Below are 20,082 nucleotides of genomic sequence, written 5' to 3' on the forward strand. Positions count from 1 at the left end.
ATACAATACTAATAAAAATGTTGGAACAATCTGCAAATCAAACATCTTATAGGTCTGGCCAACTTATAAATGTTTGAAGGGGAGTGGTAGCAGTACTATAACTACCCCTAAAAATAAAAATAAAAATAACTACAAATCAAATAAACAAATAGTTGCAAAACAAACATATTATTAAACTAATATATGTTTGAAGGGGAGTGTTAACATATATGGAATGACACATATAAGTAACAGATGTACCTAAGATATAGCTACATATTATATATACCTACTGAATCAACAGACAATAATGCTAACAAGAGCAAGCTGAGTCCACTATCCCCCCTCTTTGTGTGATCCCTCTAAGCCTCTCACATAACCCCTCTCAACACTATTCCTTGCTATACTATCTCTTGCTCTGTCACTGTCTAGTGTCTACTGTTATTGTCTACTGTCTACTAAGGGTATAAAGTCCCTTTCCCTTCCCTTCCTGTTTCCTAGGGTATAAAGCCCCTTTTCCAGTTGTGGACCTAGTCAGGGTACCAAGCCCCTACTAGTGTCAATTCCAGTCCTGGACATATAGGGCCTCTGCTAGTATCACCTCCTGTTTCCTAGAGTATAAAGTCCCTTTTCCAGTCATGAACCTAGTCAGAGTACCAAGCCCCTACTAGTGTCAATCCCAGTCCTGGACGTTTAGGGCCTCTGCTAGTGTCACCTCCAGTCCTGGACCTAGTCAGGGTATCAAGCCCCTGCTAGTGTCATTCTCAGTCACAGACCTAGCTAGGGATTATGCCCTACTAGTATTATCTAGTCCTTTCCTGTCCTGTCCTGTTCTGTCTTATCCTATCCCCCTCTTGTCCTTCTAGCATTAACAGACCCCCCTGCTCCTACTACACACTCTGTTTAACCTACACACTACCTGTACTCTCATCACCCCCAGAATTGGATGACTGTCTCATGTTTTGACCATGTGTTTTAGTCAATGTCTCAGTTGTCTTCTCCTTATCTGTAGCAACACTGTGCTCACTAGACCTGTTAGGTATCATTCATACATTCCTTACAGTACTGTTTAATGTCTTAACCATGTGTTTTGGTCAATGTCTCAGTTGTCTTCTCCTTATCTACAGTAACACTGTACTTACTAGACCTGTTAAGTATCATTCACACATTCCTTACAGTACAGTTTCATGTCTCAACCATGTGTACTCCTTGTCCCTGTCCTTGTCTCTGTATGTTTTCATTGACAAGTCAAAGCCTTCCTAGGCCAGTTACTATGTGTTCCTCTTCAACAGCTTGCTTCAACTTGCATCTGTCTCAGGGATACCATTTCTACCAACTCTGTCAAAAGTCCTTGTCCTCATACATTTTCATTAACAAGTCAAAGCCTTCCTATACTGGTTACTATGTGTTCTCTCTTACTATACTTCCCTTGCCTCTTCATTAATCCTTCCCTACCTTTTGATGAGTTGAAGCCTTCTTAAACTTGTGACTGTGTGTTCCTTATTGTCTGTCCTTACCCTTTTGTATTTCACCTCCCCCCCCTTTACTGTATCCTTTCCTTTGTCTCTCCATTAATCACTTCCCTACCCCCCCCCTTTTTTATTTCTTCAGAGTAGGGAAGAGTGTAACCTCTGAGGTTACACACATGACTTTAGTTAAGTATATAAAGGGCTATTTGTAGACACTTAGAGATTATCTTCATACTTGCTCCTGTACTTAGGTCAACCTCTCCAATCCCAGGTCTTTGCCTGTTCTGTGAGATTATCTTTGTACTTGCTCCTGTACTTAGGTCGACCTCTCCAATCCCAGGTCTTTGCCTGTTCCATGTTCTTGAGTAAGGCTCCAGCCTTTACACTTTCCTTCTTCTTACTTGTCTGCATGCTTGTTTTGTAAATACAATATTATTAAAATACAATGTAGTAGAATAGAACAAATGCAAGTGTATTAAAATGTTAATACTTAATTATAAGGGGAAAAAAAGAGAAATAAATGAATACCTGGATTGTAAAATATTATAACTATTTTGAAGTTTTGTAAAGCTCTTGTAGAGTATAATAATGTCTAACAATATACATACTACTTTTAAGGCTTTATATTAGATTGTATACATTATAAAACTATATTACTCTTGTCAAAATACAGAGTTCTTTTAATATCTTTTCATTTTAGGAGGTTGGATATAAGTTCATTTATATATTGCCAAAACTTATAAACCTTATTCATATTGACAATACATACATACCTTTTTGTGTTTTATATAGCTTTTTATAATTTTCTCATTTTGAGAGGTTGGATATATGGTCTTTTATATTTTTTAGAAAATTTATATAATTTATATATTTATAAGCTAATATAAGCCTTAAGACTTTTTCCTGATGTTGTACCACCAAAAACCGTACGTCAGAAGAGAGCATACAATATATCCACACGTCATCAGCTCTAGTTCGGTAATGTACAACGATTGGGCCTTGCGTGTAATAGTTTGGACCAAAACATTGAAGATCTGCAGACACGCGATGGACTTTGCAAATATATCCTTTTTGCTGGTATTGTCGATGTTACGACGCAGCCGCTCGTAACAGTCGGGGGCTCTGTATTGCTTCTGCCACTCTAACCATTGATCGAAATCAGCATCTTCACCTTTAGCATCGACTATTCTGAATGCGCCCATGTTTAGGGAGAATGCATGAACTAAGGACCATTGACCATTACTGGTGTCTCTCATCGATTGCATCTTCCTCCAAGCGAGCCGAAATTCTTCGAAAGCCAACCATAATAAAATCTCTGGGGCGACAATAGCAAGAGTTACGCGATTTATAACGCAAACTTCAGCTTGCTACTCTCCCCCACGTCAAAGTGGATTATTTGGTATACGGCTGCAAATATTGCCATCAAGCACATCCAGACGATGTTAAGCGTGCTCCGAGTACCAGACCCAGACTGGAAACCTACGCGGTGCTCGGATGACGGGAATGACGTTTTGTGTCCGGAATTGAGTACGAACTGGAAGGCAGCGCCAGAGACGATGCCGAATAAAATATTTAAAAAAAGCGCAATGTGTGGAAGCCTGGATATTTTGTGATGCTCAAGCCAATGTAATAACCTTTGTAATGTTGCCTTTGACCATTGTCGAACTTTTGTGAATATAGGCACAGTAATGGTGGACGATGCACTCTCGTCGACCTCGTTCGCTACTAGAGTATAAGAGGTCAGTGTGGTACTAGAGATCCTAGAGGACCAGCCTTCTGAATGTGAAGACATTACAGCTTAATGTGTACAATGAAGGGTGATGGTTACTCGAGTGAAGATGGGTAGAGGGGCAAGATGAGAATAGAAGAGTAACCCCAACCCGTCAAATTATATGAATGCCCGGTGAGTTGTATACAGGTCAACAAAGTGCACTGGGAACATTTCTAGAGACCTGTGGCGCTTAACTGCCAATGTGAGATATCAACAATAGTAGCACTCTGAATGATATACCTAATAACACAGCCTGCACTAACACAAGGAACTATCAATAGTAAAGCAATGCATTAAAAATTGCTCATTGGTCAACAATCTGATAGCCCATACACCTATCTTCCTAGTTACACGTTGTCTCCTGTGCCTCTTTTGTTTACTCTCAGATTTGTCTGGGTACGAGTCTAATATTTCTAATCCAACCTGCGCGTAGTATAAAGAGCCATGAATGGACGCACAATGTGCAAACAGTGCATTTAGAACAACACACACGATACAAGACCTTATGCGACCGTCTCCCAAATCCTCCAAATCCAGCCCCATCCCCCCTTCCTTCTAGCTGCACGACGGACGTCATCTTCTATATCCCTTTCGTCTTCCTCGTGTTCGTCTGCATATAAGTCAACTGTCTTTATGTCCACCAACTCACGGAGGCCGTGCGTCGAATTAGGCGAAGGCAGGATAGACGCTGGTATGGATGCATCGAAGCCCGGAAGATGTGATGTGGAGTCCGCAACATGAGGACGATGATGTTCCGGCATTTTCGGGATGAAGGCACGCCGATGTCGAACAATGAACCATATGAGCGTCATTAGCGCCATCACGGGAAGCTCCAGGTACAACGAAACGAAGTCAACCGGCGAGAAGACCGGATAAAAGGATGTCCAACCTTGGACTTTGCAAATACAAGGAAAGGGCGCCTAGATAAGTGAAATTCTGGGAGAGAATGCGAGGAAGAGCAACGTACAGAGAATAACAAGCGATACGGTGATGACAACAAAAGGCGGTCCCCACGGCCAGGTCCAGCCTGCACGGTATTTCATTTCGGAAAGCGGCCTGCCTTGTGCAATCCATGCCTGTCGAAATCGCCAACTAGCAATCCCGATGGAGAGCCAAGCAATCTGGGTTGTAAGCAATGGCCAATGCATGTATCGGACGACCGGAAGAAGTTGAAGAAGAGGTCAATTCAATAAGGGACGAAAAACGCACAACCTTATAACGAACCTGATTTGATACTCCAACGATATTCTGCAACCATCCCCATAGCACCCCAGATCCAACGAAGGAACTTGCAAAGCATAAAGCACTGATACTTGCGGTACCAAGGAGCGCTCGCAAGGGAACACCGTTAGAAGTTGTATGAGAGAAAAAGCCAGGAGCGAGGCGGGGAGAAGAGGTCGACAGTGAATATAGAATACCTGAGAAAATATCATTTCAGTCATTTCAGTGTAGTCGCAGAATGAGTAACGATGGATGACTGACGTGTCCCAGCATAGAGCGCATGATTCCCAGCAGAAAGGACGGATGAGAGGATGACGGTATTCATGAACGAAGCGGCAACATCTGAATACCGCAATATTTAATACATGGTTTTAAATACACAGTAATTTGCTTACTCGATCCCGCCTCGCGAAAGACAATCGTGAACGGCGAAGTTGTCGTAGAGCGGTTTGATAGATTCGGATATGTGTACGGAACTATTTTTCGAGATTTAGCTACGAATAAGCACCAAAATGAATAAATTTACCATTAAGACCAATCATTAAGATGGATAGGACGTAGAAAAGCAAAATACGCCAAAACACAACGCGGACAACACGCGGCATGCTCTTCGTCGGGTTCTTCGTTTCGCCAGCAGTAATGGCAAGACTTTCAGTGCCACCGTATGCGAAGCTCGCAGTAACGAACACGCGAGCAAACCCAGCGCCACCATCGACGAAAGGAGCTCCGGGTATTCGCCAGTTGCGTCCACGAATCGGAGTGTGTTCTCTATTGACACCTGCATTGACGAGTGCACCGGTAATGATAAATACGATTATGGTGACGACCTTTAGGGATGATAAAATATATTCTAGTGACAATAATTATAATTGGGACACGGCGATTACAATTATGAAAAATATAAAGTGACGTACCCATTTCACCATACGAACGCACACTTAGTGCGTTAACTGATAGCAAGAATACAAGAAAAACGACGGAGATAACCCAAGGATGCCAGTCGGTCCAGAATTGGAGTACAAGTTGGGCAGCCGTAAGATCCGATGCTACTGATACAGCATCATTGAACCAATAATTCCAACTGAGGGCGAATGCGTAAGATGGGGAGAAGAAGCGCGCCGCGTAGACAGTGAATGAACCTGCGACGGGATACTGAGTGCTGAGCTCCCCTAGAAGGAGAAGGGTGATATAGACGATAAATCCAATTATGCCGTAGCATATCAATATGCTAGATAAATGATTAGATAAGACAGACTTCTGGCAAGGAAACAAGTTGACTGCTCGCCTAGCGGGACCGCCTTGAGCAAGTGAACGACCTGTACCAAGAAACAAACCTGTACCAATTGTACCTCCAATAGCAATCATAGACACCTGCCGGGTCGACAAATCACGCCGCAGTCCGCCAGTACTAGCATTCTGACGTCCACTAGCGTTCCCATCGAGCTGCTCCGTCTGTTCTTCGTCGCCCATAGTAGCTCCTTGTTCCGGAGCAGAGTATCGCTTTGCGCGCACAGTTGCGCCTAGAAGCGAGGTATTCTCGGATGAAGACATTGGAGAGAATCGATGAAATAGAGGGTGACTGGGACATGGCGAGTTGTTATGGAATTAAGGCTTGAACGTACGTCATTCTGTCAGTAGCCGTACGTCACGTGCATGACATGGATTTCTTAAAGACTAGACGCAAAAAATGATGAACTGATGCGCTGACCTCCTATTGGTGCTACCAACGTGGATGCGTCTCTGGCAAACAGTCTTACGAGACGGCGCGATTTGGCCTACATGCGCATCCGTATTCTCGCCTGAACTTGTTTATGTCGCCTGGTCTCAGATCTTTCTGCCTTCGACTCTAACCAGCTTTACTCCACGAAGCTTCGTCTCGACAACCCAGTAGAGAACGGTAAAAGAGCTGCTTTCCATACTACAGAGTTGACCAAATTTTGCAATAGATTTGAAACACTGTAAGATCATTGTCTTTCGATCTTGTCCATTCTACTATAGACTAATATCTGAATAATTGGTTGAGCCATCTTGTTGATACACGAAGGTGACCACGTGGGGTACAAATCTGCAGCAGCTACTGTCCATTAAGAACTTTGTTTGCGTTGGAATATCTCTAGCTATATTGAGTCCTGATGCCTCCTATCTGTTATAATCAATACTCGGGCGTAGAAGAGGTCTGCCACGTTACTACGTCTAGTTTGCATTCTTTCGGCCGAACACGCATATGTCAATCAGTATCAAGAGAAGGCGAAATGTGTGTATTTTGCATGCACTTTGTTCATTGGACAGCAATATTAATAATTAAGATGGTGTAGTCTTGGATCAGTTTCCCCCATTGGACGAAGCAGTCCAGCGGTTAACGAATAAATGCAGGGCATTTGCACCCGTAGTCTTGGCGCAACCTGTGCAGTAGTTTCTGGTTGTTGAGGAGTCTCAACAGAGCACCTCTGCTTCTCTCGTGCTATTCATTTTACGGAAAGGGACGTGCCTCAAAGACATGGGAAGGACGAAGTAAATTCTCACGCGGCGACCTCGGTCATGTGACCTTCGAAGCTAGAATTGCATGCGCTGCGTGAGAACGCGAGTTCGTCGTCTCCCGCAACCGAACCGAATACAGTTTAACACACTGACATAGAGACATAACAATCAGGAAGAGCCGCCTTTCTCCATTATGAAGTCTTCTTCAAACCGTCGCGTTGCTCGGAGAAGCTCTATCAGTACAATGCCGCAACGCAATGTTGCCATCTTTCTCTGAAGATGGACGGGCGGGTCAACAAACGTTTACCATGCCGACAGCCTGAGCAACGATGCACAGCGAACTTTTTCATCAGCATCCGTCATTGGGAGCCGCGTATCATGTGCTTTTCGGCTTCCATTGACCAGGCTGTGGCCTTTACTGTTAGAAGAAACATGCATGTATCTTCTTCGGAGAGGCTGTACAATCTCTTTTAAGTCCTTTTCAAATTATACGCCCATTCGTTCCTTGCCATTGTCATTGGAAGTGCGCCCTCACGCGAACAATCTTTGATTGTAGTGACACCCAAGATATAAACATGTTTTGATCCTAAAATATTGAATAGGCAGTAAAGTAGAGTTGGTAAGTGACTACATCTATGGGTCTTCCGATGCATATTAATCATTACCTGTGCTTCATCCAAGGCTTTTCTAGATGAACCATCATCTGCACCCGTGCATATGGCTTAAAGCCCGAGTAACCGATGCACACGGGTGCAGTCTCTTCCGAAGTAGTGAGAAGTCTAAATCTGCACCCGTTCCGCTTGCCGTCGTTACGAACAATCCACAATCGACATGTCCGAAACTAGCATTGAACGTGTTAAGCTATTCGCTTTCAGCACCCGTTGTGGTAAGGCAAACGATCTGTGTTTTAGTATAAAACGCCTCTCAATTCAACAGCAATTCTTCAGAGCAGTACTGGTCTCTCCCTCAAGTTCATCTTCTCTTCGTCCTTCCGTGCTGCGCACGCCTTAGCTCTTCTCATTGTCCATCAACTCCGTCAGGCAGAGCCTTACTTGCATACATCCACTCTCGTTCTTCTTCATAGCATCACTTTCGTGCATTACTTCTTCACTACTTGATCATTCACGATGAAGCTTGTCTTCCAACTCGTTCCTCTTCTTGCTCTCGCGCTCCATGCTCATGCTCACGGAGTATTAACTGCTGTCACTGGTGCAAATGGAGTCTCCGGACAAGGCTTCGGTGTTATCGCGAGCACTCCACGTGACGGTACAAAACGCAACCCCTTCCAGGTTAGTCGAGCAGTATTCACTTTACTACCGACCTTTATGTTGACTTCTGTTTGTTTGGCCGTTGTATAGCAAGACACGAGTATCATCCGTGACAAAGAAATCCAAAACGGTGATGCTGGTGCTTGCGGAAGAACGCTTGCTGGTGGCAACAATGACGTCGCTTCGCAGCTTAGTGGTAGGAATATTTTATTCTGCTTTCATTCGTAGATGCTCAATACATGTCTTAGCCGCCGTCTCTGCCGGCCTTCCCTCTGCGTCCGCGGATGGCACTGTGACCATGACACTTCACCAAGTGAACGGTGACGGCGCAGGGTGGGTGATTCATGATTTAGTGATCGACTGTTAATCTAATCATAATTCGTTGAATAGCCCCTACACTTGCGAAGTCTCCACCGACGCGACTGGAACCAGCTTCGCAGCTATGACCGTGACGACAAACGTTCCAGGCAAGAACTCGCGGAGCAATGCGAAGGCAACTGACTTCGCTCTTGTTGCTCGTACGTCTCTCTTTAGTCTATTAAAGTTGCTTTCTAACTTTATTCTAATGCTTGTCTTTCTAACCACGCAGAAATGCCGGCTGGAGCGACTTGCACTGGTGGTGCAAACGGCGACGCCTGCCTCGTTCGTTGCCGCAACGCAGCGAGAGCTGGTCCTTTCGGCGGTTGTGTAGCTGGTTCGTACTTAACCCTCACCATTATACATCTTCGTTAAATCTCACATTTGGAAAATTTAGTGTCTAACGCAGGAAGTGGAAACTCAACGGCTACTGGCACTGCTACTGATGATACCTCAGACACAACTGTTGCCGCCTCTTCCGCCGCTACCGACTCTGCCGAAATTGCGGCTCCGTCGTCCGTTGCATCAGGATCGACTACTGGTGCGACCGATACAACTGGTGCGACCGACACGACTGGCGCGACTGGTGCTACAGGCGCAACTGGAGCTACGGGTGCGACGGGAGCAACAGGCGAAACTGGAGTTACCGGCGCGACAGGTGAAACTGGAGCTACTGGTGCGACTGGTGCTACCGACGCATCAGGTTCTACTAGCGTCACCAGCTCTACTGGTGTCACTGGATCTACTGGTTCAACGGGTGCCACTGACACAACGGGCTCCACTGGTGTCACTGGTTCTACTGGTGCTACTGGAGCTACTGGAGCTAATAGTGTCAACGGTGCTGTCGGTAACGGCGCCACCACTTCCAACGCGAAGTTTGCCAAAGGGAAGCAAGTCCGTGACACGACTTCCAACGATGATGAAGAGGACGATGGTGATGTTTCAATTCATGATGCTGAGATTGCCCTCGCAGCAGACCTCGAGCGTCGCTTTGAGGAGCGTGTGAAGCGTTCTCGTATCTCTGGACGTCAGTCTTTCTAAATGTTTTTGGATGATGTAGATAGGGCTAGTCGTTCTGTAGCTCGTCATGGACTATTCTTGGGATAGTTTTCTCTTTTTCTTGTTTTAATTCAGATTAATTTCTGTTTTTTTCTTTTTTTCACTGTGTGCATCTCTAAGAGTGATTATGACCACAATGGTGAAGCTTCCTTGCACCTGCAATCAGCTCCTGAGGATGGGCAAGTTCTTTACTGTTCCTGCTTTGCACACCCTGCTAAATGTGGTACTGATCTCCTTGGGACGCGTGAAGAGTATTTATTTTGCACTGTTACTTGTTTCTTTATTCCCATTTTGATATCAGCGGTTCGGCTATAAAGATCAGAACAACTTTGAAGTGTTCTCGAGTCATTTCTCTCACTCTAAGGCATTGGCAAATTTTTACAATATAGGATTACAGTTGAAAATATCTTATTGCATAACGTCGGGAGAGGCCTCAGACCTATGCAATATGAGCAATATGCATTATGGTAACCGTGCGAAAACATTACTTAATTAGGAACCCAAATTCGATATTACTTTTCAATTTATTTGAAGACATATACACTATGACAAGAAAATAAGCACATATCTAGAGTATCAAGAAAGACAACCAAGACAATGACAAGTACAGTAAGTGTGTATATCACTGTAAAACTCAAGAAATGGTTTGTAATACAAGGAAATACAGTCAGAATCTGTAGAAACAAAAAAATAGAAAAAGCTAGTCAATGCAAATAACTAATTTATAACTTTCCCCTACATATCATGAAGAGATCTTTGCTGCCCTATCTTGGTCTTGTGGCAGCATCAAAGACATTGTAAGCAATGAAATGTCAATCAGAAACATTCTTTTTGTATTAAAGTACATCAGAGAACAATATGTGAGGCTTCTGGGTACAAAAATCACAACAGTAAGCAGTCTAATTTCCAAAAATGCTCAGAATTTTGCATAATTTTCTCACAAATCTTGATGCAATATGCAATAGACTATTTTTGTGCATAATTCCCTTATCCCGAGCCTGGATTAGGCAGAAAGCTATGCAATATTCAATTTATGCATTATAATGTGATGCAATAAGGTATTTTCAACTGTAGATGAATATTACGTAACACTTCTTGCTACTAAAAACGTACGTGACGATCTCAAGGGTTTCTTTCGGGACCTCTTTTTTCTTGATCGTTATTGTTGAGCATCGACACTTTCCTTCGAGATCACCACACCTCTTTGCCTCCGTTTCTGCAACTGAATCTGCGGCCTATGGTCGACTTCGACAGGCGGACTGAAGTCCGACGTAGGCAAAGAATGGTGCCTTCAAGCCCTATTTCGACTAGACTACTTTACAATTCTTATTGTTTTCACCAACGGAATTCGGCGTGTTTACCGGATTGACGGTAGCATTCGTTTATATCTGTAAACACAGCATGTGCACTGATACTTCCCACGGCCCTACTCTGCGCAACGCATATTTGTATCGTGCACTTTGTACGTCATTCCGGGGTGGCATGGCTTGGAATGTACCAGCGGAATATCAATGCATCCAATCTCTGCACTCAGGGTTGGATGACCGGTTCAACACAAGCCCCCTTTTGTTTGAGCCCCGTTTCTTTTGTTTTGCTTGGATTATCAAGATTTGTACTTGCCGGGAACTGCGGTGACGTGTTGATACACGCACCTCGTTATGGACAGCCTCGACTTTTAAAGCACCTTAGCAAGCACTTCAATCTACAACCATCTCGCCTTAGTAGAACATCTCCCTCTTCAATCTCACTTCGTTGTTACCTGTTCTCCGCAACACGGACATGGCCGCTGGACTTCCGTTCGACATCTATGAAGACCCATCGTTCCTAGGAATCACATCTTCGCAGCTCAATCAGATGCATCGCCCCAATCGCCGCGCGTCGGGATCACCTCGACTCGCAATAAATGCGGACAATCAAGTACCCCAGCGCACTAATGGGGACGCTGCTTCGCATCACGTAGTATCGACTCTTTCGAGTTCATTCGTCTCTACGTGGCTTGTCAACGTATTTACATTGTGACAAGACTAGATGCATATCAGCTCGTGGCGTATCAAGGTAATTTTCAATTGTTCGTTTTGCAATGGCAAATAGTTGACCTAACTTGTTACAGTGTGCTGCTAGCCTTGTCTTATACTCCCTGACTTCTCAATTTTGCTCTCTTCTTTGTATTCTCGGTGAGCAGTCATTCCCCAACTCAGCGTTGTCGCCATATTGGTTAATTGATACAAGCTCACAACAGCGTCAGCATCATGATTCATCATACCTGAGCAGCCTTTAGAAATTCCTCGTTATTTTAGTTTGCAACTGAATTATAAAATCATCGAAGACATGCCAAGATTGCTACATTAAGGTATTACAAGAACGTATCAAGATACAACATAACCTGTACGTAGGTTTCATGAGCCATCGTTGTGCTTAATCTGCACCCTGTACCTCAGGGCAGTTCCTTTAGACACGGAAAAATCAGAATAAAGGTATCTTATTTCTCTATAGTGTGATACTCTCTGCTCAAAGTTCTGCTGAACTATGATGCTAAAGGTTGGCTACATACACATGGGTTGCATCCAAAGAATTAGTCATTGGCCCCCGAGTCCTAGCTTCTCTTACCCCATGGAAGAACATCTGTACTTTCATATTGACTCGTGTTCTTGATGGATATTACTGTAACAATCAATGCCAACTTTTGTTCACATCTTTTGACCTTGATCAGAGTCATCAGACTGTTACTTGTATCCGTTAGTATCTTCCCGACCAAGTTACATACACAAGTGTTCTGCAGAATCCCTTTCCCCTCAATTTCGAGCGTAGATATTACCTTTTGTGACAGGAATGAGGTGGGAATCTATACTGATACGAATGAGACAATTTCGACCCGCACATAAAAGGAAACGGAAACGCCGATCAAAGCCAAGTAACAATTTGCTTCCGACCTCCATGAATCCGGCTATGCTGATATTAGCATGTCTATTACGGTCTAAATCAGTTCCTCGATCCCCATCCCCATTCTCTTGTGGCAGTCACCACCTGACAGGTGGAAGGCAGCATAATTCTTATCACACCTATCAAGCCCATTCACCTCACACATGCAACCCATGCACATGGGTGAGTCTGCAAACGGCCAAAAACTGACTGAATGTATTTGAGGTGCAGCAACATACTTTCCTTACCAAAACTCTATTCGTAGGCATCGTAAAACCTAAAGTGTGCCTTTCCTGTTGAAGACCTGTGCACATTGCGACCGGATCTTAGTGTATAACCGATCAGCCACTTTGATTGACAAGGATCACTGCGCCCATCTCGATGCACGCACGTTGGTTCCGAAAAGACTTCTGTTCCAAAGTAGCTATGCTGAATACGAGTTGTCGAGGTAATAGGTACACTTTCTTATTACAGCGCAGATCCATGTTCCCACCCTTTGCGTTGCAGGCTCACTCTCTCGTCTTCTTCCGTTCCAGAAGTTAGATCATCCTCGTATGTCACCTCACACCTTTTGCTGGCCACATGCATAGTACTCTCAATCTCGCTGGTTACTTTCTTACCTCTATCCTTCATATGCACTCTTTTATCCTTGTCCCAATATTCACCATTTTCTTCTGCTTTGTTGCTTTACCCGTCTCTTCGCAGTCTGGGCCATCGTCATGGACAACGCGTCCTTTTAGTCCACCAGCTATTCCTCTTGCCGTGCGATCGCCGTACTTGAACACTTGGCTTCCCCAAGGCGCTGGACCGACTCAGCTCAATGTACACACTTGGCCGAATTTCTGGAACATTGAGAATACAGTGGGTAGCAGTTCGGGCATGCATTTTATTTGTGATTCATTTGTGATTATAGGTAACGAGCTGGTACGCACACGCCGTGGTCGATGGCGTTGCCTATCGCCTTGTTGGGGTGGCTGCGAATCCCAATGTTACTGTGGCTAATCAGACTGCGATCGAGTTCACCCCGACTCAAACATTTGTTCAGTTTACTGCTGGCCCGATGCAGATGAATGTATCATTTCTTAGCCCGATTGAAGTGCATAACTCAGTTTAATTATAGGCTTTATCCTCTAATGTCTGAATACCTGCTCAATACTGTTCGTTCATTCAGCCGACTGACCTCGTTCGACAATCCCTCCCATTCGCCTATCTTTCAATATCGGCGGCATCAACCGACGGGGGAGCACACTCTTTGCAAATGTACTCAGACATCTCGGGAGGTAAGCTTTCCTCTGCCTCTAATTTAGACATGACTTATTCCTTCGTCAGAGTTCATAACCGGTGACACAAGTAAAGTTGCACAGTGGACAGCAGATGAAAGCGGAGATTACGTCGTACTCAGCATGCAACTTCAGACGCAACAGCAATTCTCTGAAATTAATAGCTTTGCACAGGACGCAACAGAATATTATTCATTTAAGCATGTAAGGTGTATTTTTATAAAACCAAAGTGAAACAGAACCTGTAACTCGTTGTTGAAACGGCTTTATTACTATTCGTACGTTAATAGATCGGCGGTACAACGACTACTTGGGCGATTGCAAACGATACGATAAACCGCACGACTGCGGCTAGTTTAATTGCCTCGCTTGGGAACCAGACAGACCCAACTCCTCGAGCTGTAAACACGACCGGAAAGTGAGATGTTCTTTCTTTCCTTTCAAATGTTTTTACTATGCCACTTAACCACTGTCACGCAGCAATCAGCCTGTTCTGGGTATCGCAGTGGACTGGGGAACAATAGAGTCGACACCAGAGCCTGCTGTTTGGGCGATTGGTGTGGTACGGAGCCCGTCGATACAGTACAAAACCGCATCTGGAGCAATTCAGAATCGCTATCCGTATTTCTTATCCAAATACAGTGATGCATCAGATGCGGTATGTCTTCCTCGTCATTGTGTACAGATCAGGGTAGAGTTGATCCGACTTATTATGAAGGCAAGGGCATTCCTTGACGATTTCCAACGTGCGCAAGAAGCAGCGGCTGCGCTTGACTCACAGATAATTACGGCTGGGGAGCAAATTTCGTTAATTTATTCACACCTACTTTCTTTGACTGCGCGTCAGGTCATGGCCAGTATGGACATTACACTTTCCAAGACTGGGAACGGCCAGTGGAACACGTCAGACGTTAAAATTTTCATGAAGAATCTGGGAAGTGCTGGTTCTGACGTCGGGTGAGTGAATTCTTCTTGTCCCTCTTTGGTTGACCTGATAGTAAGCGGCGACTGACGATTCTAGGGAGTCGATGAGTGTAAATGCTGTCGACATTTTGTATGCCGCTTTCCCCACGTTTATCTATCTCAACCCCGAGCTCGGAGGTTACCTGCTTTCTCCTCTATTAGAGTACCAGGACTCAGATGCATATACACTGTCGTTCGCCGCAAAGCACATCGGTATGCCTTGCTCACTAATCTCTATCTTTAAATGATCTGAGAAGATTGTAGGTTCTGCTTACCCAAATGCAACAGCAGATGGAATAAATAATGGGCATATATACGGAGTGGAAGGTACTTCATAAAAGATCCATAAACGCCACAATTTTGACTTGCAACCTAATTAGAAACTGCAAACATGATAATAATGGCGCTTGCATATACTCAAGCATCAGGTAACAGGACCCTTCTGGATATGCATGTATGCCTTTCTCTCTTTCATTCACGGACAATATACTCATTGAAAATATATAGTACACAATGTTTCGGCGCTGGGCAGAGTATTTGATTCAAAATTCACTGACACCAACAAATCAGTACATTTACTCACTCAGTTGCAAAATTATGCCTCTGAATTCTCCTCCTATCAGAGCCTCGGCGGATTTTTCTCCTCTCTCTTCCCTTTCAAATGACAATCAGACGAACACAGCATTGAAGGGGATAATAGGTATTGCAGCTATGGCCAAGATAGCCGAGATTATGAATATGAATGACGACCAGGCAAACTATAACGTGAGTTCTTCGCGAGTGGCCATGCGTATTTCATTTTAATTTTATCTAGAGCACGTCAGCATCATTTATTACCCAATGGATGGACAGAGCACTTGCTCCGGATCAGTCTCATATTAATTTTTTCTACGATATGCCAAACACAAATGGGATGATCTACAATGTGTATGCAGACAGGCTACTACATCTTGAATTTGTTCCAGAAATCATATATGACGTTCTGACCGAATTTTATCAAGCTACATCCAGTACGTAAAAATCATTTCCCGTACTATAACCTTGGATTAAACGTAGTTTCTCTGCTCATAGGTCAAAATGGATATGGTATTCCATTAAGCAATGTACAACCGCATAATACATCTTCATGTCAGTGACTCAATCCTATCTACTTTGCACCGGGCCTAAATTTATTATGAAGGCTGGGCGATGTTTGCTGCATCAACTGTTACAAGCCCTCAGATTAGAGATCAGATTATTGAAAAGCTTCATGATTACGCCACTTTTAATGATGAATATTTTGGCAATTTTTTTCCATCGATCTCAAATTACGATCCAGTGTCAGGGAAAATTGACACGGGAAGCGCAAATGGGAAGAACAGGTCAGTTCATATTCATGTTTATGTATTTGGTATCTTACTCCCATATAGTCCAGTACAAGGAGCAATGTTTGCGATTCTTGCGTTGAAGTGAGTATTAACGAATTGTATGATTTAGCGACTTACTCAAATTCAATAGTACCATGGTAAAGCAGATCGGGGGAAATTCAGGAAATGGCCCGAATGGTGGAGGCACAGAACATCGCTCAGCAAAATCAAAACGTCCGATAGGTGCAATCATTGGGGGTATTGTGGCAGGACTTGTGGTGATATGTGCTTTCGGCCTCCTTGTTTTCCTGAGACACGGAAAATCGCGGAAGCGAAGCGCTTCTACGTTACAAGTGAGACCTACGCCGATGGGGACGACAGCGCGACACACCTTATCTCCGTCAAATCTCCAAACCATCTTAACGCAAAAGGAGCGAGCTCTACAGGATTTGATCCCTGTTACTCAAACGTCCTCCGGGACACAAGTCTCAAAATTGCCTATGCCTGTTCCAGTTAATCCAGTGCTTTCCATGGCACCGGCACAGAAACCAGCTGTGGAGAATAGCGAACCCGGCCCGTCCAACCTAAGTAGTACTTCGCACGACAGGGAAAACCTTGAAGCAGCAGAGGTTACAGTAGATAACGACCCTTCGTCGGCAGTGCGACATTCGTTACAACCCCCACTTTCTTCTGAGCGCGATTTGTGGATGGTTGTGGAGGACCTGAGGCGGGAGATTTACTATCTGAGAGAGAACGGCGCGGCTCCAGAAGTCGCACCACCATCGTATCCCGGTTCGCTTTGAACTTGTTTCGATTAATTTTGATGCGTTATCTGTTCCCTTTTCCACTTTAAATTGCATCTGTGACGATAGAAACGTAATAGAAACTCGTAGTATCTGCATAACTACAGTTTCTTGAGCTGTCATTGTTAATTGAGTTCTTGACATGAAAGCAGATGGTGAATCTATTGTGCATCAGAGCTCTAAAACCTACACATATAGCATATAATGGCCTAATGCAATATAGACATAGTCAGTGGTCCAAAATGTCCAAACTTATGGCAGATACAAATAGACAGGATTAATACACTGGATGAAATGTTCGGAAATTTCCAGCTTCCTATGATTCCTATCACGGAGAAACATTTAATACATCTTCAAATAAAGACACCTTCCCGACCGCAGTCAGCCTTCTGTTTCCTATCGATATATTAGTCTCTCAAAGAGGATAGATTTACATCTGATATTGTGATGTAGCTAAGTCGATGACCAATGAAATGAGACGACCTTCATCCGTGTTGCCTTCTGGAGAATGTCGAAAAGGTAAAATAGCCGCTTTTGAGTACTTACAGTGACGTGATTAAGCGCAACTCTTCAACTAGGTACGGGTTCATACAGCAAATATGTAAAGAGTTCGGACTACATGTAATTGACTGTAGACGTTTATATCCTCTTCCAGTAGTACATTCCAATTCGACATCTATGTATCATCACAACTGTGCGTCCGATCAGAGACAAACATAGCAAAATCAGGATCAGAAGATTTCAATTGGTGATGATCACTGGGTACTACAACCGAACCCACACTCATCAAATACATATGCAAACTGACACTATTTATACCCAGTGAAGTTTCGTAGCCCGTAGAGCGTGCGTCCTACTCTTCTTCTTGTGAATATTGCAATGACAAGCTATATCAGTGCAGCATTATCCCTTGTCACACATTCACGGGCAGTTCAAGTAGGGTCAATTTTGTATAGTATAAATTGAGTTCTGACACAGCAGAGAAGTATGGAACAGCTGCAAGTGCTATACTTACGGTACTGTGAAGTCTCTATATTGATATACTTTCTGACTAACAATCAAATAGGTCTACGATTATATGATAACGTTTTCAGATGAAGTACGTTGTGATTAGCCAAACACTGAAAATATTGAACAAAGTTTTATCCTCTATAGGTGCAGCTCGTCTGGCACACTAGATGGAGTGCAATTAAATGCTTATTCTTCGGGACACACTATCTACAACTTATTGGGTCACAATTGATGCTGATATGCACGTTTACTCTTGTTTATACATCTGACAAATAATCATTTGGTCCATGTTAGATTATGTCTACCCTAACCTACAACTCAAGGCACGTCTTATTTTGTACTTATATGGAATAAAAACATTAATAATGAAAATTTAATTGTACAGACATGCAGGCATATGTATTATGCTTCTACAGGTGCAATACGTGCATAGGTTCGGAATTACCTGAAATTAACAAATTTATAGCTTGTAGTGCGGCTATAATAGTGCTTTCAATTAGTAATGTGGTTCTAAGTATGAAAATGCAGCAACCAGTAGTGATTCGAAAAAGTTATTCTATCCATCAGGACATATGCTCTGTGGGGAAGGTCTCGTCGTATTCTTATTGTACTTAGCTTGGTATTATCTGTACGTTCTAGTTCCCAATTTTCTGTCTACAGATACTGACCGAAAATACAGTCCTCGTTTGTCCTCGGTTCAATTACATTTGCTATTTCAACGAGCCACAAAATATGTTAGTAGCATTTTGATCTCAAACATACATCAACATTTCACAAATGTTTGCCTTCATGAAGGGCTTTCAACAAATGTTAGATCACTAGTGCCCTGTATCTCAACTGCCTCGGGAGATAGTGGTGTCCCAGATTACTCCATCTATGCTATTATCATGTCAACGGAATGCAGTTAGAGTTTCAAACCTTTCTGGATGATATAATACTGATAAACGGCATATCTGCCTGGTTATATTGTATTTGACAGTATGGAAAGGAATATCAGAATGTGCGAGCATCTGCTAGATTCACATTAGCTCTGTGCATTTTGATTGAATGTTAACTGTCTCAGGGAGACGGAGGACAAACAAAAGTGCACTCATGAGGATCTTCTATTGCAATGGTAAGTACCATTCCTACATTTCACATATTGATAACACTTACTAGAACACTTTGAAGGGCTGTGTGGTTTTGCATGCCTGTTTTGTAATTTTCTATTCTTTTGGTATATAAAACCATTCATACTGAATGTTACTGCAGCATTATCAGCCGCTAATCTTGCAATCAATATCATTCAAGTTTCCGATGCAAGTTATTCACGACAATAGTGCTTTATTAACAATATACTAACGAATGTATGATGTACAGGGGGACTTCGACCGGCTGATCCTTGAGTGAGAGTCACAAAGTCATCATCCAATACTCTTTTACAAATTGATTCCTTTAGATTACAATGTACTTTCCACGCCATCCTCTCGTCTCGAATAATACTCAATCTACGAGCGGCGTCATCTGGTGTGGAACAGGAGACGAGTCAGGATGTGCTGAGTAATATCCGATTTGCCAGCACGAACGCCACAGCAGTGTCCCGCAGTGATCTCATGTCACACAGTGTAGGTTAAGTGGGACATCACAAAAATAAACATAGTCTTATAATGTATTATATGCAAATGTAATGTCTAAAATATATAAAATATATAGAAGTCTGCCAGGTGTCCATATATTGGATTTTAAGGCTAAGACATATATTTTCAAGATATGTAAGAGTTGTGAAATCTATAATACTTCTAATGATTGTCAGAGTATACAAGACTTGACAGACAATATAAGCCATTATAAGCTATTGTTAGAATTGATAGATAATAAAATAAATATTGTTTTAAATATTACTTGTACTTTCTAAACACTGTTATAGAAGGGAAAAAGTTGTGTAATATTTATTTAAATGTACTAAGGATACAAGCAAATTCCTTTAACTAACCATACTACCTTCCTCCTTTGACTCATAACAGTACTGCCCTTTTACCATCATCAACTGTCATCTTGTTGCTTGCTAGAGTCGGCTGGATGCTTAGATTCTCGTTCTGTCAACTAGTGAGAAAAAGCCATGCCAGACATTATGGTAATACAGGTCGACCGACTGGACACGTGATGTATGGATAGGGGG

General features: G+C 43.2%; 4 protein-coding genes across 4 annotated transcripts; 2 read left to right on the forward strand and 2 right to left on the reverse strand.

Annotated features, from left to right (window-relative positions):
• Positions 1-2,362: 2,362 nt before the first annotated feature.
• FOMMEDRAFT_40908 (uncharacterized protein) lies at positions 2,363-2,533 on the reverse strand (the record flags this gene model as incomplete). The annotated part of the gene is made up of 1 exon (XM_007269829.1): positions 2,363-2,533. A coding segment is annotated over one exon (171 nt), but the record flags the coding sequence as incomplete, so codon positions are not given.
• A 1,189-nt stretch (positions 2,534-3,722) lies between these two features.
• Positions 3,723-6,028, reverse strand: FOMMEDRAFT_142721 (uncharacterized protein; the record flags this gene model as incomplete). Its single annotated transcript, XM_007270093.1, is given in 10 exon segments — positions 3,723-3,829; positions 3,998-4,114; positions 4,187-4,340; positions 4,444-4,637; positions 4,702-4,782; positions 4,836-4,916; positions 4,967-5,290; positions 5,355-5,668; positions 5,726-5,848; positions 5,868-6,028. 10 exon segments carry the CDS (start codon positions 6,026-6,028, stop codon positions 3,723-3,725), a joined length of 1,656 nt encoding a protein of 551 aa, XP_007270155.1.
• A 2,017-nt stretch (positions 6,029-8,045) lies between these two features.
• FOMMEDRAFT_93383 (uncharacterized protein) lies at positions 8,046-8,918 on the forward strand (the record flags this gene model as incomplete). The annotated part of the gene is made up of 5 exons (XM_007269880.1): positions 8,046-8,207; positions 8,277-8,382; positions 8,435-8,519; positions 8,577-8,704; positions 8,776-8,918. The coding sequence occupies 5 exons, from the start codon at positions 8,046-8,048 to the stop codon at positions 8,916-8,918; spliced, it is 624 nt and encodes a 207-aa protein (XP_007269942.1).
• A 4,236-nt stretch (positions 8,919-13,154) lies between these two features.
• Positions 13,155-15,782, forward strand: FOMMEDRAFT_93203 (DUF1793-domain-containing protein; the record flags this gene model as incomplete). The annotated part of the gene is made up of 13 exons (XM_007269872.1): positions 13,155-13,382; positions 13,435-13,617; positions 13,693-13,801; positions 13,851-14,005; positions 14,092-14,219; positions 14,282-14,459; positions 14,520-14,753; positions 14,827-14,977; positions 15,029-15,091; positions 15,145-15,218; positions 15,272-15,333; positions 15,388-15,529; positions 15,579-15,782. The coding sequence occupies 13 exons, from the start codon at positions 13,155-13,157 to the stop codon at positions 15,780-15,782; spliced, it is 1,911 nt and encodes a 636-aa protein (XP_007269934.1).
• Positions 15,783-20,082: the final 4,300 nt, after the last annotated feature.

The sequence above is a fragment of the Fomitiporia mediterranea genome, assembly GCF_000271605.1.
Source record: "Fomitiporia mediterranea MF3/22 unplaced genomic scaffold FOMMEscaffold_11, whole genome shotgun sequence".
Taxonomy (NCBI): Eukaryota; Fungi; Basidiomycota; class Agaricomycetes; order Hymenochaetales; family Hymenochaetaceae; genus Fomitiporia; species Fomitiporia mediterranea.